Source organism: Bubalus bubalis, chromosome 1, assembly GCF_019923935.1.
Source record: "Bubalus bubalis isolate 160015118507 breed Murrah chromosome 1, NDDB_SH_1, whole genome shotgun sequence".
Taxonomy (NCBI): domain Eukaryota; kingdom Metazoa; phylum Chordata; class Mammalia; order Artiodactyla; family Bovidae; genus Bubalus; species Bubalus bubalis.
In genome coordinates this window covers 126000716-126019646 of record NC_059157.1, presented here as the reverse complement: position 1 = coordinate 126019646, position 18931 = coordinate 126000716, and the positions used below count along the sequence as shown (strand labels likewise).

Here is an 18931-nt window from a genome sequence, read left to right as displayed (position 1 = left end):
GTTCAAGTTCTTCTCTCTATGTGGCAGTGTAGATACTTACTTGATGCTAGGAATATTAAGTGTACTATCTCACGTAATGTTCTCTGCAATCCTCTGACGTACGCACTGCTATCGGTATGCCTTTTCATAGATGAGTAAACCAACTCAGATGGGTTAAGGAACTTGTCAAAAGTGATAAAGTTGAGGATCCCTCATTCTTAGCCATTGGCCTATATTGCATCTGAATAGGATGTTGTCATCGTTAGTCACTGTTAACTGAAGGCAAAGACCATATCTTAGTCACATTGTATTCCCCTTGCCCTGTGATACCTTTCTTTGCTTTCTATACTAGAGTGCTGTTGGGGCTATTCAGAGCTCCCATTTATTGATAGCTCAAAGTGTGCCATGCCCTAGGCTGAGTATTTGCAAATGTTATCTCATTAAATTCTCAGAACATTTTTACTAGTCAGGTTTTACTGCCCTAGTGAATGGATGAAGAGGGCTTCCCAGCTGGCTCAGTACTAAAGAATCTGCCTGAAATACAGGAGACCGCCTGCAATGTAGGGAACGTGAGTTCAATCCTTGGGTCAGGAAGATCCCCTGGAGAAGGGAATGGCTACCCACTTCAGTATTCTTGCCTGGAAAATTCCATGGACAGAGAAGCTTGGTGGGCTATAGTCCATGGGATTGCAAGAATCAGACACAGAGATTAAACCACTACCACTACCTAATAGATGAAGAAACTATGGCTTACCTTGATTAAATCTCTAGTTAGATCAAACAGCTAGTAAAGGGCGGCCCCTAACTCTAAATGCAGGGCTCCTGATCAAGCTAAGCTGCTCCCGAGCCCTTCCCTGCCACCCATCTGGCCCTCTCCATCTTACTCGCCCTGCCTTCCTGCTAGCATTCATCCTCCCACTGCCTTAGGATGTCTGTAAATTCCTGAAGCCCAACACTGCATCCAGAAATCGACTTAGTTTATGTAATTCCTGAAGGGAGAATCTGCATCCATTGGTGAGACAGCAAGTTAGGCTGGTGTTGACTCAGCGTGTAGGAAACTAGTAACTTCCTGGTTACTAGAGGGATTCAATAACAGATGGGCTGCCACAGTGGTAGAGAGAAGTCTGTATCTGGATGTCCTCAGGAAAACTCCAGACATTGGAAGGAGGCTCTGAATTGAGTAGAAGACTGGCCAAGAGCCCCTCAGTGATCATGTATGGGGCTTAGGCTTACAGGGTTGGGCAGGAGGCAGGTGCTGAGCACATAAAATTGAAAATGACATAGACCCTGCTGTGCTCCAAGAACCTTCCAACTCAGGCTTGTGTTCCTCTGGATTTAATGCAGGCTGAGGGCAGGACCCACAGCCTATACTCCTCTAGTTTGTGCACAAGAACTAGCAGAGTGCTGTGGAGCTAGACTCAACAGTGAGCATCAAGGACAGGAATGTCGCCTTCCATCTGTGCATCCTTAGCACTGGGCACAATGTAAGTGTCCAAGAAACAGTTTGGAGTTAATGTGTGTCCAGAGAATAACTCAATACAAGTCAATAAATGGATCCCATCAAACTTCCAATACTGAGTCACTGTCCAAAAGGACACATTCCAACCCTAGTCATCTACATGCTGGATAAAGAAGGGCCCAGATTTACTAAGGAGCAATGAGTTGGCTGATTTCAGTGGCCTCAGTATAACCATACGACCCAAGGCCACAGCTCCTCTGAACACCTCCATGTCCAATGGCCGCAGATGGCTCCCCAAGGTGCTCATTAGAAGACAATGGTTTCAACTCTCATCTTCCTTCCGGTCTGAAGAGAGCCACTCACTCACTTATTTGGAAGATATCAAATGTTGATGACAAACCCAGCAGGAAGGAGGGATGTAATTCTCTGCCTTGACTAGCCTTCCTCTGGAAAACATTTAACCAGAAATAATGTAATCATTTACCTTTTATTTACCTCCTAAACTGGAGTTAGAGATAGTTTCAAAAACAACTGAAGTCAAGAGGTGAAAGTCTCTTCTGCAAAATTGATTTTTAGCTATTTTCCACTGACTGAAATGAGGTGGATAAATGAATTTTTTTCCCTTCTTTTAATTGTTAACCACACAATACATTTTTCTATATCTTTTGCATTTCTTCAAATATGGCATACAGCCATGTTTCCTATTGCTAAGAATAATGATTTATTCACTTTTAGGCAATGTTTAGGGGCCAACCTCCTCAGTTTTTTGGGGGCCCTATATTCTTTTGGTTTGAGGTTAATAGAAACAAAGCAATTGGAGTAAAGCCAGGGTCCACTACTGTGTGATATGGGCAGGTTCCAGAACATCTCCAAACCTCTGTTACTCTATAAAGGAAGATGAGAACAGTACAACTCTCAGACAGTTATGAAAAAAAAAAAAAGCACAAAGCCTTTTACAGAATAAGGAATCAATATCATTTGCTCTGATGATGATGTTGTTTTTCTGAGGAGAAGCTGTAACAGCTTCAGAAAGTCCAAATCTCCCCATCCTTTCTTTAACCCTAAATGATTCTCTTTCGTGAGACAGAACATTGGAGTGGGTATCAAGGCCACACTAAGCAGTGTATGATATTAAGTCTTCTTCCAAACAGAAGAGACTAGAAGGCTCCCCATAGCTTCCTATACGATAATGAAAGCTGAGGACAAGTGTCACTGAGTTCTTGAGGCTGGTTTCACACAGAATATCAATAGCTAAATAGAAAGGAAAACACTATACTTGAAAGAATAGAAAGACTTGATGAAATACAAACATTTTTTCTATCCTGGGTTTAGATTCTGCCTCTTCCCCAGGGCCAGGACTAGGATCCAGCAAAGTACAGGATGAAGGCACTTAATTTAAGGAGGTGTGACCCTCAAAGCAAGCATTTCTTTCCATGGATTAGATTTTTGAGCCAGATCAGGGTTATGAGCAGGATTGGTGTCAGGGGGAGGGGGGGCAGGGGGAGGGGACTTGCTGAGCCCTTTCTCCACCTAAAGAAGGAAGTAATCACCTGTGGTCATTGGGGTTTAATCTATTTTGCCACATTGTGCTCAAGCCAGTGTCTCCCAACTTTGGTGCATTGGCCCTGAAAGCAAAAGGCTCTTCTAAATAACTTTCAGGGCAACTAGGGCTCCGTTACCTTCACAAGAAACCTCTTGGGGGACTTCCCTGGTGGTCCTGAGGTTGAGGCTCCATACTTCCAGCGCCAAGGGGTACAGGTTAGATCCTTGGTTGGGGAATTAAGATCCCACATGCCATGCGGTGTGGCAAAAAAAATAAATAAATAAAAATTTTTTTAAAAGAAAAGAAGCCTGGTGGGTCCTTGGAGAAGGGCAATTTGCATTCCATTGATCAAGGGTTTTATACTGGAGATATAAACCCCAACCATCTCCCTAGAACATACAACACAATCATCTCATATAACTTACAGCTCTTGGCTGATCAGATGTTGCTGGACCAAGGGAGTCAAGGTAAGCTCCTTTAGTGCAGACTGTTTTCTCATCACTCTGTATACAGGCACTTGACATCACAGATAGGTGTTCAATAAATACCCATAAGGATGAAGAAACACCTGGCTTATCAGAAATCACTACTGGGCTTCTTAGGGCCTAGGCCCTTTAAGTACCAGAAAGGGCAGAGCCAAGAATCTGGTCCAACAATTTAAACACCAACCACTGCCACTTCCTCCCTGTGAAAACCAATGGTTCCTCTGGCTTTTGCTGACGTGCACTTGTTCATATCCTATTTTGCGAGAGGCTGGGTTTCTAGCTCTCACCTGAGCCCTCACTGCCTGACTTGATATTTCACCCCCTTCTAGCTCTGTCTTTACCCTCCGAGTTCCTGTCTGCTGGCAGGGCCCAAACAGAACCAACCCCCAGCAACTCTGATTCTGCACTTGCCACCATCCTTATCTGACTCCCAGCTAACAACTCTCAAGGCTGAATTCTGCTTTGGAGAAATTTGAATGCATTGCCGCCCTAGTGGACAGCCCTACTCACAAACGCAGAGCTGCTGATGCCAACCCTAGCTGCCATCTTGGAATTCCGCCATCAGCCGCGTGAGCTCCACACACCAAGCACTGCTTAGCACCCTGCTGCCATCTCCTGGTGGTTGTTGGTCCTCTTCTGCTCCTTGGATCTTTGGGACTGCTCTTCCCAACCAGCTCTAACAAGTTCCTGATATCCTCAATGTGCTACTAGACATTGTTTTATTGCAGACCTGGGCCTCAAAGAAAAATGCAAAGAGAAGTCATTAAAGTAATGAGACGAATGACCAGAAAATGGAGTAAATGCTTATCTCCTCTTGATATGCTAGAGCTAGGTGGATGAAACTTACCCAAGATCACTCAAGGATATATGCATTTGGTGTGTGAAAATCTTTCAAAGTTTGAAAGTGATGTCATCAGGCATGGTGAAATACTTAGAGCCTTCCTTGGGCATCCTTTGTCACAGTTTTCTTGGAAAACATATCAAAAGATCCTCTAGTGTCTCCTTCATTTTCAGTAAGTAAATGGTAATCTTCTGTTTTCCAACTGAAAAAAATTGAGACCATTTTATTCAGCTTGACATCAAAGCTATTTTAGTTTATAAGCATTAGACATATGGAATAGTTGAGCTAAACCCAAAGATATTCATAAAATACATTAAAAAAGAGTTCTGATGATTTTCCCATATCTAAGTTCCCCCAAAAGTCAGCACGGAAGCAGTAGCAGAGGAAAAGAGACAACAGTTGACCTGCCATAATATACCAGTTAAATGGCAGGGGTAGAAATTAATGTAGAAATTTCTGACAGGCAATTTGGCCACGGAAATTAAGATGTTTTAAAATCAATGATTCACTAATAAATCTCTATCCTGAATAAAAATAACTAGAAAGTCAAAGATTCCTGAATTAAAAGTTCATTACGTCTTTGTATATGAGAGTGCTCAATGAAAAACAAACTAAATACACAACAATAAGAGAATGGTAAAATAGATTATGATACAACAGAATCATAGGCAGTCATTATAAGCAGATTTAAAGTATTTAATAACATGAAGAAATATTCAAGTTATAATGTTAAATGAAAAAAGAATACTAAGCTGTACATAAGTATGATTATATTACAGTGAATTATATTAAAATAAGATGAAATGCACCAAAACATTAACACTGTTGATCTCTGGGTGATGAGACTGTGGGTGAGTTTTGTTTCGGTGTTTATCTGTGTTAGGATGACAGCTGAGATATTAATCGCTCTTTACTACATGCTTTGTTTTTCTAGCATCAGCAAAACAGGACAATACCTGGGGCTTTAGAAATTGTCACCCATGAAAGATCCAAGAACAAAGATATCAAAAGAAATGTGCCAAGTGTAAGACAGAAATGGTCAGACAGGATGATCAGAGAGAACTTTTTTTTTTCTCCCTCTGGGGGGGCAGGAGGAGAAGGGGACGACAGAGGATGAGATGGCTGGATGACATCACTGACTCGATGGACACGAGTGTGAGTGAACTCTGGGAGTTGGTGATGGACTGGGAGGCCTGGCGTGCTGTGATTCATGGGGTCGCAAAGAGTCGGACACAACTGAGCGACTGAACTGAACTCAACTGAACTGACCCTCAGGTTGGGATGGCAATAGAACCACCCCCAGAACAGTGTGGGAGTCCTGGAGAAGAGCCTCCAGAAGAGCCTGGAACCTCACTGCAGGGATAGGGAGGGGAGGGGACACACGGGTAGCACAGTGAGATATAACATGGTAAGGAGAAGCCCCCTGAGTAGCAGGGCCGCCCTAGAGCAGCTGGGGGTGGGGGCCGGCGGGCCATGACAGCAAAGTCTAAACAGACAAGTTTGAAGGCAGCCTCAGGAAGCCCCCACAGCCTGGGAGGGCAAGCAGACAAATTCTCCCAAGCTTAAAGAGGCAGGTAGCTCTGGGACTTCTGTGGTTCCATTGCTTGGGGCGTGGATTCTATCCCGGATCTGGGAAGTTCCGCATGTTGTGAGGTGTGGCCAAAAAAATAAAAAGAGGGGGGTAGCTCCCAGCTAAGAAAAGGCCTGTGGGCTAGAAAGGGTGCCACAGCTTTGATAATATGACCCCTGATCATAGGATGTGGGAGGACTGTCTTTCTATGGATTAGATGGAGGAAAGCAGGCCATTAGCTCAAGAGTGCATTTGTCTGAGGACCACATGAGACAGGCTACCTGGCAGAAGATGCCAAGGCAAAAGTAGATACCTCTTGACCTTGACAAAATCAGTATTTGCATAAATCTCCCCCTCTGCACTTCAGGCTTTCTTCTAACCTCATTAGGAGAAGAAGCATAATGGCAAACCTAAATTGGACTGGGTGTCAATCCAAGTACCTGGAAAGCTGGGTTGCCTGGAAGTGAGTAGATTCCATTTTCATGAAAGAAAGCTCAGAGTCAGAAATCCAATTGTGTTATGGAAAATAAAATTACATTGTAGACACTTGAGCTTATGACATATGAAACATGTACTCACTGCATATATTTTTTGTGATTTTCAAATTTTTAGTAATGACCATATTTTGTATTTTAAAAGAAAAGCAGAGCATCTGCAAAAAGTTTTTCATGAGTCAAGGCCCTGGAGGCAATGGGGCACAAGGCTGATGGAAAGTCCCCCCAGTTCTGAGGCTTATCCTGATGGATGACCAGAGGATGGGGTCCTGACCACACCTTCTGAGCCTCTGGAATTAAGGGTCTGTTTGTGAACAGCTGGGAGCAAATGTGAAAACCAAGCTTACACTGCCTACTACCTTCTCTACCCATCACAGGCTCCCCCCCTGCTTATCTCCCTCCTTACAGGAAGTCAATATTATTAAGCTTCTCTATAGAACACACACCCCCACTTTTAAACCAAGTTTTGTTCTCTGAAGCAATAGCAAACAACAGAGCAAGTCCACCCCCACGCAATGATAACGTCTAAATATTTGGAAAACGTGTTGGTTTCCACGTTTTGGGCTTCTTTACTCCAAGCTAAACCAAACTAAACCTCGGATGATATTTTCCAAGGCTCTCGCTATCCTGACGACCTCTCCTTGGAGGTCACACATGAGATCATCATGGGCCACAACTGAGAGGCAGTGTCTGAGCCAATATTGTGACCGCGTGCTCTGGCCACCATGACTCACTCTAGTTCTGCTAATGCTCCAAAGGGCCCTAAGGAGGCATCTGTGTTCTTAATGTCCTCACAGAGTCTCAGCCTGCAGTGCAGGATTCAAAGCCAGAGCTCTGCCAAGTGAGTGGCTGTTGGACCAGGGCTCCTCTCTGCTGCACTCGTCTACTGGCTGAGGGCACAGGCCATGGGAGCACGGGGTCACTGGGGACACTTGGTCACTGGTGCCAATCATACTCAGCCACCCAGGAAACCCAGGTCAGGGTGCATCTTTGCAGTGTGTTGGCAGTCCGGTCTGGAGAGAAGGGGAAGTGGCAGTGGGGAAGCCCTGTGGGCCATAGCCCTCCAGGCCCTGCTACAGGAAGGGAGGAAGGGCTCTCTCCCCATTCCCCACTCCAGGCAGAAATCTCTCCCTTCCTTTCTTCTTTTCTCTAAGGATCTTATCCAAGCTCTTATCCAAGATCCCGTAACTCTCCCTCTTCACTCCAAATCATTGGTACCTTTGCTACATCTGTGGGCCTTGTTTTCCCTCTAGAAGAAGGCAATTGTCCCTGACATGTGAAGATTTTAGTAAATTGCTGAGCATCCCTACTTTCCCCAACATGGACCCCATGTTGCCCTCAGCTCCCAATGGAGGGCTCTCTCTCTGCTGCCAGAATCAGCGCTCCAGGGCCGACTATGCCAGCCCCTCGTCACCTTGGTGCTCACCTCGTCCTCTCAGCCGCCTCCCCTCTTTGCTGCTGTTACCATGTTCCAGGCCAACTCTGGAGCATCTCCCCAGCCCACCCCCCAACCTGCCCACACTGGCCCCCAAGAAGCATTGACTTTGGCAGATTTCTTGGGGGCCAGCGATGTCATAACCTGTTTGCTTTTCCAGGACTGATGTTTGCAAGGGGCTTTTTTTTGGAACAGAACAGAAATCATCCCATATCCTTACGCAATCCTTCCGCAGGCTCCAACATATAAATAAAGCCTTTCGACACTCCACCAGGCAGAGCACCTGGGTTGGTCCAGAAGCCTCCAGCTGCCTGCCTGCTGACACACCGGGGCCTCTCTGAAGCCACCATGAAATCCTTCATTCTGCTCTTTTGCCTGGCTCAGTTCTGGGGCTGCCACTCGATCCCGCTTGACCCGGTTGCAGGTTATAAGGAACCGGCCTGTGATGACCCAGACACAGAGCAAGCAGCCTTGGCTGCCGTGGACTACATCAACAAGCACCTTCCTCGGGGCTACAAGCACACCTTGAACCAGATTGACAGTGTGAAGGTGTGGCCGAGGGTAAGTGAACCTGCCCTGCCTGGTGGGACAGGCTGGCGTCGTGGGAGGCTCAGCTGGGTGTCTCTGAGACCCTGCCTCCCAGAACAAAGGAAATTGCATGGCGAAAATGCCCCGATTCCTCCAAGGAGGGAGGGAGAGGGCAGGCTGAAGGAAGAGAGGAGACATTCTGTACTGTGGATAGGATCTCCAGGAGGGTGCTGGATGGGAGCAGGAAGTGTGAGGAGAGGACAAGGCTTCAAGTGGTATTTTGAAGGTCACAAGTAGAAAGTGTGACCTTCTAGAAAAACTAGCACCAGAGAAAGGATTCTGGCTGCCAAACTACCACTGGCCGGAAAACATTTCTTTTTCTTTGTTTCTGTTTCTCTGCATAAAGACTGAGTGTGAATGAAGTGCACATTTTTTAAGTGTCTACTATGTGCCAGGCCCTTTCATATAGTTCATCTCTGTAATCCCTTCCCCGCTGTGTCCCCAGTTCTGTGTGTGTGTGTGTGTGTGTGGGGGGGTACTGTCCTTGTCTTACGTAAGAGATAACCAAGGCTCTGACATATTTAGGGCATTTTTTTTTACCCAAGGTCATAAAATAGTAAGCATCAGGCAAGGATTCTATTTCAGTACTGTATTCCTTCCTCTACACAAGCTTCTTTCCCAAGAAAGGTACCCACGTCCCAGTGAGAAATCTTGGCATGAAAGGATTCACCTCCTCATATGCTGGAGGAGAAAGCAATGCAGTCTGAAGCTGGTGACAATGATCAAACTGGGAAATGTGCCTCGGAGGTCAGCCAAGTGATTTGCAGAGGTGGGGAAAAGACCCATCTATTGCCTATTTTGAAATTAGATTTTATAGCTGATGAAGGATAATATTTTCAGCCAATGCTAATTACAAGTCTTTCAGGACAAGAACCAGTGTCAGGTGCTATGGGACATGCTAAGTTGAATCATATGAAATAGCCAGCTTTGTATATTAAAAGCAGTCAGATATTGGCATTTTAATGATTCAACCTAACACAAAGATGAGAAAGACATAATTAGTGCCACAGAAGATTCACAATCTAGGAAGGAAAATAAGGCAAACCTCAGGACATCTGGACTGACTCACAGACCTCTGATCTTACAATGGGACAAAATAATTGAAATCAGGATTGTCCCGGATGGAGTTTAGGAGTTCTACAATAGTAAAGTACAGTGGTGGTTCAGAGGAAGCAATGATCAGTTCAGGGGAGATAACACACAACCTGCATATTTGAAGGAGAGAAAGAACAATGTTGCAATTTTCACTTACAGCAGGGTTTGAGAACCCAGTGCCCGGCTCCTATTCACTAGCTCTGAGTGTTTTCAGGAAGTTAATTTGGGCACATCTGCACAATATAAAACAGGAAAGGTCTGAGGTTTCAGGTACTAGTGAAACAGGCATAACAGAAATGAGAGGCAAGCAGAGTTGGGCTGAAAGAAAAAAATAGGCATATGCATACCTTCTGAATTTTTTCAGTCTTTGAAGGAAGGATGCAGAAACAGGTGAACTGGCAGGGAAAACTCCAAGGAATCATCCAAGCTTCCCTGTCACTGCCTTACCCACTACTCCTTTCCTCTGTGCAAGTGAAGGACAGACACACTGCGTCCTCCAGCAGAGGAAGGATCACGCTTCCCCCTTACTACCAGCTGGGGACAGTAGGGAACAGCAACTTTGCATCCAGGCATCTACAAGACAAAAAGCCACAGATGACAACTTTTCCTTTAGGAAGGAAAAGAAAATGGGGAAGGAAGGAAAGTAGATGTTGAGAAGGAAGGAAGGAAGAAGTAGAGGGAGGGATGGAGAAGATAAAGGAGAGACAGTAAATTATTATCCTACACCACCTTACTTTGCTGCTTGACTGAGAAAAATCCCAAACTGACTTTTTCAAAGTACCGCTTGAAGGGTAGTACCGACACTCATTTTTGCCTTCCAAATACCTTTGAGAGTGATGACTGTGGTTCCATCAACCTGTCCAAGCCCATGCCCACTTCTTTCTTACCCTTCCAACAATGGGTGTGTTGGCACCCAGTGGGGGCTCACCCATGGACCCCCTTAGCAGGCTTAGGCTCACCTCTTCATCCTCTGTCTCCACAGCGGCCCACAGGAGAGGTGTATGACATTGAAATAGATACCCTGGAAACCACCTGCCACGTACTGGACCCCACGCCCCTGGCGAACTGCAGCGTGAGGCAGCAGACGGAGCACGTGAGTGGCCCTCTCAGGGCAACTGCGGGGGTGGGGTGGGGTGGTGCCCCAACTAAAACTGCCAGTCAATGGCGCCCTCCCTAGCGCCGAATTTTTACAATTCCCCTTTTTGTTGTACCCCGCCCCCCACGCCTCCCCCGCAACCTCTGTAAAACCAGTGTCCTGTTTCAATATCACCAAGAGGAGATTTTGTGAGGCTCACCTTTGACATCCACGCCTGAGAGACCACGCCCTCTTCCCCCCTCCTCCCATCTTCCACCTTGAGAAGTGAAGGTCAGCCCTCTGGAGCCCTCACCGTGGGTTTATTTCTCCAGGCGGTGGAAGGAGACTGCGATATCCACGTGCTGAAACAAGATGGCCAGTTTTCCGTGCTGTTTACAAAATGTGATTCCAGTCCAGGTAGAGTTGACTATTCTTATTACGGTTACCTGGTAGAGAGAGTGAGGAAGGGATCTGAATTGGTTTCAACAGAAGCAGATCTAGCCACTTTATTGGTGATGAAAAGGGGAAGCCAAATTTCTCTGAGTTTGGGGATTTTAAAACTGTTTTTTAACGAATTGTTCAGCTCGGAGGTTGAAAATCGCCCCTTGGTGAGAGGAGCTCCTGCAAAAATGCCAGCACGCCAGGGGCCACCCGAGGGTTTAAGTAAGATGCTGAGAATCAGCCTGTAACTGTTTGGAGCCTGTCTTAGCCCTCTCAAATAAGCAGAGCGGGGACAAATGCCGCTGAGAATTCCAGGCCCGAACCAGGTTACTTCTGTGCGCAGATTCCGCCGAGGACGTGCGCAAGTTGTGCCCAGACTGCCCCCTGCTGGCGCCGCTCAACGACAGCCGGGTGGTGCACGCAGTGGAGGTCGCGCTGGCTACCTTCAATGCCCAGAGCAACGGCTCCTACTTACAGCTGGTGGAAATTTCTCGGGCTCAATTTGTGGTAAGACTGAGACCCTGCTGACAGGTTGGGCAGGTTGGTGGCACTTTGGGGTGTGAACGTGGTGAAGTGAGTGTGAGAGAGGGAGCAGGGGCAGCCCCCGGAAGTCAAGGAGGGTGGTGGGAGAAAAGGGAAAGAAAGGGTCCTGAGTGTCCTGGACCCAGAGGACCCTCACCGCACCCCCCATCTAAGCCACTTCAACATAAAATAGTCAGAGTCTGCGTGTGTGTTCAGGCTGTGTTCCTCGGTTAGTTAACACAAGGGTGGGAGTTCCCGTTTTATCCAGAAGCACACACCGTAAATTCATGGGTCTCCACATCACCATCACCTATCACCGCTAACATCTGCTCTTGTAAGTATCAACTCTTGTAATTGATACTTACAAAGACATAGGCATACTTATATATAATGGCAGAATCTTAAAATGCCATGGAATCACTGAAAAACAACAACTAATTGTCCTGTGGTTAGGTTAGCACATTTGAACACAATATAATTCTAATATTAAAAAAAAAAAAAAACTGATATTCTGGGTGCCAGCCATGGCATACTTGGAAATACACTGTAGGTAGTAATTCTGTTAACCAGAATATGTGATTCTAGAACCGCCACCCCAGACTATAACAAATAAGAAATATTTTATTATTTTAAGTGTCCTTATGCTCCAAGAACAATGAGATAGAAAAGCATAAATATCTTCTGCACTTCAGTTATCTTTTTCATTTGCTCCTGCTATCTAAAATATGTGGGAGAGAAATTAATTACTTTTCCATCCCATCTTGGAATAACCTGAACCTTGGGTCTGAAAGTGCAACCCCAATACGGAAACTGGCAGGAGGCAGGGTTCCTCCCCAGATCAGTGTCAGGTCAGCCCCCTGGGTTCCTGCTTTCTACCTGAAAACTCGCCTCTACTCTGGAAGGATGGGCAGTGGATACCTGCACCTACTTCAGGGAACACCCAAACCCCAGCTTCTGTGTGCAAGCCCTTAAAACCCAATGCCCCCATGTGAGCCCTGTGTAAGCCACCAGGGGCATGTTTCCTGGCCACACGGTGCAGTCTACGTGAATGGTGCTCCCTGGACTACGTAGTACCATGGCCCTCACTACCTCCCTCTGGGCTCCCCTTCCCTGCCTTTCTCATACTGTCATGTTGCTTCATGAAGATTTTCATATATCTTCATCAGCCTCTTCCAGCTTCTGTCTCTGTGGAGTTTGCAGTGGCTGCTACTGACTGTATTGCTAAAGACGTCGTAGATCCAACCAAATGCAACCTACTGGCAGAAAAGGTGAGCAGGCCAGGCAAAGCTGGTCATGGAACAGAGCATTCTTAGAGCAAGTTTATATCTTGGGGCTGTGGAAAGAGATAATGCAAAATACCCATGCCCTGTGAGGCTGGGTCATGCCAGGTCACCCCTTGGGGTGTCATCTCCCCTGCTTAAGAGCTATCACCAGATCTTCTCATCTGCTGGAGGCCTCTGGAGTTAGAGAGGCCATTTCCTAACTAATATGAGTCATGTCAGGCTGCTGGCAGTATAAAGTGTAGATTTTCTAGATATACCTCAGGTTTGCAACCTAAGTCCTTAAGCCAGTAATGTCTACTTCTAGGAATTTAGCCTAAAGAGATCAGCATGTTTGACAAAATATATCTATAAAGATGATTTATGACAGATTCAAAATGACCCCAAACATCTGAATGTCCAACAGGAGGGACTCGTTGAATAAAATATGACATGTTAGTAAATAGAAAATTATAGACAGATAAATTATGTTTTCAAAGAATAATGAATGATATAAGAGAATGCTGTCATTCTAGAATGTGAAAAACACAGTCTCCAAAATGGTATAGTCACAATCATGTCAACTTTCAAATGATATCTAATAGTATTTAAAAATAAAGAAATCCATAGATGTTAACAGAAGTTCTTCTGGGTCACCACAATTTCTGAGATTATGGGTGAGCTCTCTCACTCCCAAAACATTTCTGTATTTTCTACATTCTATATAAAATATAAGCAGAAAGCATAAACTTCAGGAAAAAAGTTTTTTTTTTTAAAAAAAAAAAGACAGGAATTAAGAATTAAAGCGTTTTACCCTGGATGTATTGAGTGTAAGTGAAACTGGGTGAGAAGTCCACTTTTTGAACCTGTTCAAATAACTCCTCTCTTTCTGTGCGCAGCAATATGGCTTCTGTAAGGGGTCAGTCATTCAGAAAGCTCTTGGTGGGGAAGACGTCGCAGTGACTTGCACGTTGTTCCAAACGCAGGTAAGGGCCCCACAGATGTACTCGCCCTGCTTTTCAGAATCCAGTGACCCCTTTGGATTTCTGCCATGCAGTAGTAATTAGGGCATTAGCTGCCTTTCTTCTGAGCCCCACAACATAGATAGTGCCAGGAATGTGAAATCATCAGTAAATGAAAGGTTTCAGTCATGCCCTCCCCTTCCAGGAACTGGTACTTATAGGGCAGAACCACCCCCAGGTGCAGTTGGCAAGGTCATGTTTCTAGTTGCCGACCCAGGGAGTGAGGGGGTGTGTGGGAGTGGTTTTCTGAGTTGCAGAGACTAGGTGGGTAGATGTGCCTGCTAGCTCCCTGTAACTGCAGGTGTAGATGAAAAAGAGGGTGATGCTGCTGGTGAAAGTTAGCTATAAGGTGGGGTTCTTTTGCTCGTGAAATGTGAGTATAAGTCTACCAACCCCAAAACAGCTGGTGAGAAAGGGAATGGCACAAGCCAGTTACCCCTCCCCTGGAACCCTGATGACTATCCTTTGTACTTAGGTAGTGCTTCTTTGCCAGATTCCTTACAAATAAAAATTATTACTGTGAGAGAATTGGGTGGGGATTTCCCCTGGAAGGAGGAGAAAGGCAGCTAACCCAAAGAAACGGTCCTCTCTCCTCCAGCCTGTGATTCTGCAGCCCCAGCCCGACGGCGCCGAAGCTGGAGCCCCAAGCGCTGTGCCGGACGCAGCTGGGCCTGCGCCTTCTGCAGCTGGCCCGCCTGTGGCCTCCGTGGTGGTGGGGCCAAGCGTGGTAGCAGTTCCCCTGCCGCTGCACCGAGCGCACTACGACTTGCGCCACACTTTCTCCGGTGTGGCCTCAGTGGAGTCAGCCTCGGGAGAAGCGTTCCACGTGGGCAAAACACCCATAGTGGGGCAGCCTAGCGTTCCTGGAGGTCCAGTCCGCCTTTGCCCAGGGAGAATCAGATACTTCAAGATCTAGAAGATGGTCGGAGATGAGATGGTTTGGCACAGAGAATACAGCTATCATTTTGTCCAAGTATGGGTAGGGGCTTTGTCTGCTCTGGAAGCAAGTGCTGCCTATGGTCTAGATTAATGTCAGGTCTTGAGTCCCAACTTCTCATTCTTCCAAGGACAGGAGCAGAGGAGGTGCTAGTGATGTTTGATGGAACATAAAGTCAGCAGCTTGATTGTCATGGCTTTGTGTAAGCCACCACCACTGTGTTCTCTACCTTCTCTTGACCTCACAAAAATAATTGGAACTGTGACTTTGAAAGGTGCTCTTGCCAAGTTTATCTACTTGTCATTAAAAATGCTCTAATGAAGGTTCTAAGCTGAAATGTCATCATGGTTGTTGCCTACTTTGTCCAATCTCACGTGTGTGGTCTTTCCAGCAACGATATAAGTGTCCCTAATCAAAATCAAATTGAAAATAGGAATAAAATAGAACAAAACCTCCTATATACATAGGAAAAAGTGAGACCAGGATCTGCTCACAACCTATATGATCTGATAATTTCCTTATAAGAAAATAACTCTTTCATTTCATAATGGTCAGAAAATATTAATAAATTAGGACCAAGTGCTTAAACTTTCTACAGACAAACCAACCATTCAGTTCAGTTCAGTTCAGTCGCTCAGTCGTGTCCAACTCTTTGCGACCCCATGAATTGCAGCATGCCAGGTCTCTCTGTCCATCACCAACTCCCAGAGTTCACTGAGACTCACATCCATCAAGTTGGTGATGCCATCCAGCCATCTCATCCTCTGTCGTCCCCTTCTCCTCCTGCCCCCAATCCCTCCCAGCATCAGAGTCTTTTCCAATGAGTCAACTCTTCGCATGAGGTGGCCAAAGTACTGGAAGTTTCAGCTTTAGCATCATTCCTTCCAAAGAAATCCCAGGGCTGATCTCCTTCAGAATGGACTGGTTGGATCTCCTTGTAGTCCAAGGGACTCTCAAGAGTCTTCTCCAACACCGCAGTTCAAACGCATCAATTCTTCGGCACTCAGCCTTCTTCACAGTCCAACTCTCACATCCATACATGACCACTGGAAAAACCATAGCCTTGACTAGACGGACCTTAGTTGGCAAAGTAATGTCTCTGCTTTTGAATATGCTATCTAGGTTGGTCATAACTTTTCTTCCAAGGAGTAAGCGTCTTTTAATTTCATGGCTGCAGTCACCATCTGCAGTGATTTTGGAGCCCCCAAAAATAGGTTTTCCCCAATTCCCAGGTAAGGGAACATTAGTAATCAACACAGAAGCCTCACTTTAATTATACCTGTTGATTGTACTATATGTGTATATAGTAAGAAAGAAACAAAGTGAAGTTGCTCAGTCGTGTCTGATTCTTTGCAACCCCGTGGACTATAGCCTACTAGGCTCCTCTGTCCATGGGATTCTCCAGGCAAGAATACTGGAGTGGATTGCCATTTCCTTCTCCGACCCAGAGATCGAACCCAGGTCTCCCACATTGCAGGGAGACGCTTTACACTCTGAGCCACCAGTTCAGTTCAGTTCAGTCGCTCAGTCATGTCCGACTCTTTGCGACCCCATGAATTGCAGCACACCAGGCTTCCCTGTCCATCACCAACTCCCAGAGTTATATACTAAAATGGATTCTAGCCAATCCATTTTAAGACCTCAAGTTTAAGCTCTGGTTTATAGTATGAATAGAAGAGGGATACCTCCAGTGGTAAATCCAGTGGACATTTGTAGATACTATCCAAGTGCTCAAAGAGCATAAAGAAATAAATAGTTCCCATTATAGAGTGGTGCCTAGACAATTTCAATGTTTATCCACTAGCATTAGGTTGTTCTGAGCAGCCTAAGTGGTGGGCCCTTTCTTATGAAATTTTAAAGGATTGGAACTAATAACCAATTGAGTGGTTTCACTTGACCCAAGAAGACTGAATCAAGCCATTGACACTCACCTTATCAGTCTTGCCTAGAGGTTTTGCCAACATTCCAGTAACCAGAAAGAATGGCCAGGAAGGTAGGAAAACTATTAGGTGCCTCAGAAGCCAGGGAAGATGAGGCGGGCATGACCAGCTGAGCTAAATGCTGTAGAAAGAGCAATAAACATGAGGACTAAGAAAAGGCCATGGGTTAGTTGACTGACTTGGAGGTGGCGGTGACCACTGGCAGATACAGTTTCAAGAAGGGTGAGTATGAAAGCCTGGTGGCAGGGTTGAAGATGCCTGGTGGAAGATGATGAGAAAATGGAGAGGAGTGTGTAATATCTTTCAAGCAGTTTGATGGTGAAGGGTGGGAGCAGAGGAAGTAGTCTTAAAGGACTGATTTTGCACAGGCACAGTGGAGAGCAGCATCTTGCAGTGAGACCTTCATTCCCTGACCAGGGATGAAAACTTGGTTTCAGCAGTGAGAGCACAAAGTCCTCAGCACTAGACCAGGAGGGACTGGGGCTAAGACTCTGGGCCCCAGTTCTTGTCTGCCTAGAAAAAAAAAAATTGCCAAGGAGACAGAAGGTAGAAAGGAAAGTAAGGCATGTACTAGAAAAGCAGAACACACACAGAGAGACTCACAGGTGAGTTCAGAGAGAGTCGCACCTTGGGAAGTTTAGATCATTTACCAGGGGGCAGTCTCCTGGTCTTTGTTTTCCTCTGGCCAGTTGTCTTGCTCTGACCCTACAGCCGATTTATCTCAGGGTCCTCCCTATGTGCACGTGCATCCTTTAGCCAAGATGGAATTCAGCACGAGAGTCCCTGGGAAGTTAGCAAAACATACAATCTGGCATCCTCTCCCTTTTTGACCCCCAAGGAGCCTTTCTGTGCATGTTCATTTGAGGTCCTTCTGATTCCAAGGATGGGAAATATGTGAGCTCCTGATCTTTTACCCAAGCAGGGCTTAGTCCCTCTCTGCCCCTCCCATTGCTGGACTATTATTTTAAAGTGTCCATAGGAGACAAAGTCCGACTATTTACCCTGTTCCTCTTGTTATTTCTGGACATCCTGGAATTCGAAGTCAAGTGGGCCTTAGGAAGCATCACTATGAACAAAGCTAGTGGAGGTGATGGAATTCCAGTTGAGCTATTTCAAATCCTGAAAGATGATGCTGTGAAAGTACTGCACTCAATATGCCAGCAAATTTGGAAAACTCAGCAGTGGCCACAGGATTGGAAAAGGTGAGTTTTCATTCCAATCCCAAAGAAAGGCAATGCCAAAGTATGCTCAAACTACCACACAATTGCACTCATCTCACATGCTAGTAAAGTAATGCTAAAAATTCTCCAAGCCAGGCTTCAACAGTACATGAACCGTGAACTTCCAGATGTTCAAGCTGTTTTAGAAAAGTCAGAGGAACCAGAGATCAAATTGCCAGCGTCTGCTGGATCATCATAAAAGAAAGAGAGTTCTAGAAAAACATCTATTTCTGCTTTATTGACTTTGCCAAAGTCTTTGACTGTGTGGATCACCACAAACTGTGGAAAATTCTTAAAGAGATGGGGATACCAGACCGCCTGACCTGCCTCTTGAGAAATCTGTGTGCAGGTCAGGAAGCAACAGTTAGAACTGAACATGGAACAACAGACTGGTTCCAAATAGGAAAAGGAGTACGTCAAGGCTGTATATTGTCACCCTGTTTATTTAACTTATATGCAGAGTACATCATGAGAAACGCTGGGCTGTAAGAAGCACAAGCTGGAATCAAGATTGCTGGGAGAAATATCAATAACCCCAGATATATAGATGACACCACTCTTATGGCAGAAAGCAAAGAAGAACTAAAGAGCCTCTTGATGAAAGTGAAAGAGGAGAGTGAAAAAGTTGGCTTAAAGCTCAACATTCAGAAAACGAAGATCATGGCATCTGGTCCCATCACTTCATAGCCAATAGACGGGCGAACAGTGGAAACAGTGTCAGACTTTATCTTTTTGGGGCTCCAAAATCACGGCAGATGGTGATTGCAGCCATGAAATTAAAATACGCTTGCTCCTTGGAAGAAAAGTTATGACCAACCTAGATAGCATATTAAAAAGCAGGGACATTACTTTGCCAACAAAGGTCCTTCTAGTCAAAGCTATGGTTTTTCCAGCAGTTCATGTATGGATGTGAGAGTTGAACTATAAAGAAAGCTGAGCACCAAAGAATTGATGCTTTTGAACTATGGGTTTGAAAAGACTCTTGAGAGTCCCTTGGACTGCAAGGAGATCCAACCAGTCCATCCC

General features: G+C 45.6%; 1 protein-coding gene across 1 annotated transcript; it reads left to right on the top strand.

Annotated features, from left to right (window-relative positions):
- Window positions 1-8072: 8072 nt before the first annotated feature.
- On the top strand, window positions 8073-15082 carry AHSG (alpha 2-HS glycoprotein). Its single transcript, XM_006058620.4, has 7 exons — window positions 8073-8367; window positions 10472-10582; window positions 10897-10981; window positions 11349-11512; window positions 12694-12795; window positions 13686-13772; window positions 14407-15082. Exons 1-7 carry the CDS (start codon window positions 8155-8157, stop codon window positions 14722-14724), a joined length of 1080 nt encoding a protein of 359 aa, XP_006058682.2. The 5' UTR covers window positions 8073-8154; the 3' UTR covers window positions 14725-15082.
- The last annotated feature ends 3849 nt before the right edge of the window (window positions 15083-18931 follow it).

Excerpts from the sequence above, each read along its gene's own strand:
- AHSG (XM_006058620.4), top strand. The coding sequence starts at position 8,155 with ATGAAATCCTTCATTCTGCTCTTTTGCCTGGCTCAGTTCTGGGGCTGC. Across the intron at positions 10,982-11,348 it reads AAAATGTGATTCCAGTCCAG|ATTCCGCCGAGGACGTGCGC; the intron begins GTAGAGTTGACT and ends TTCTGTGCGCAG. Across the intron at positions 13,773-14,406 it reads GCACGTTGTTCCAAACGCAG|CCTGTGATTCTGCAGCCCCA; the intron begins GTAAGGGCCCCA and ends TCTCTCCTCCAG.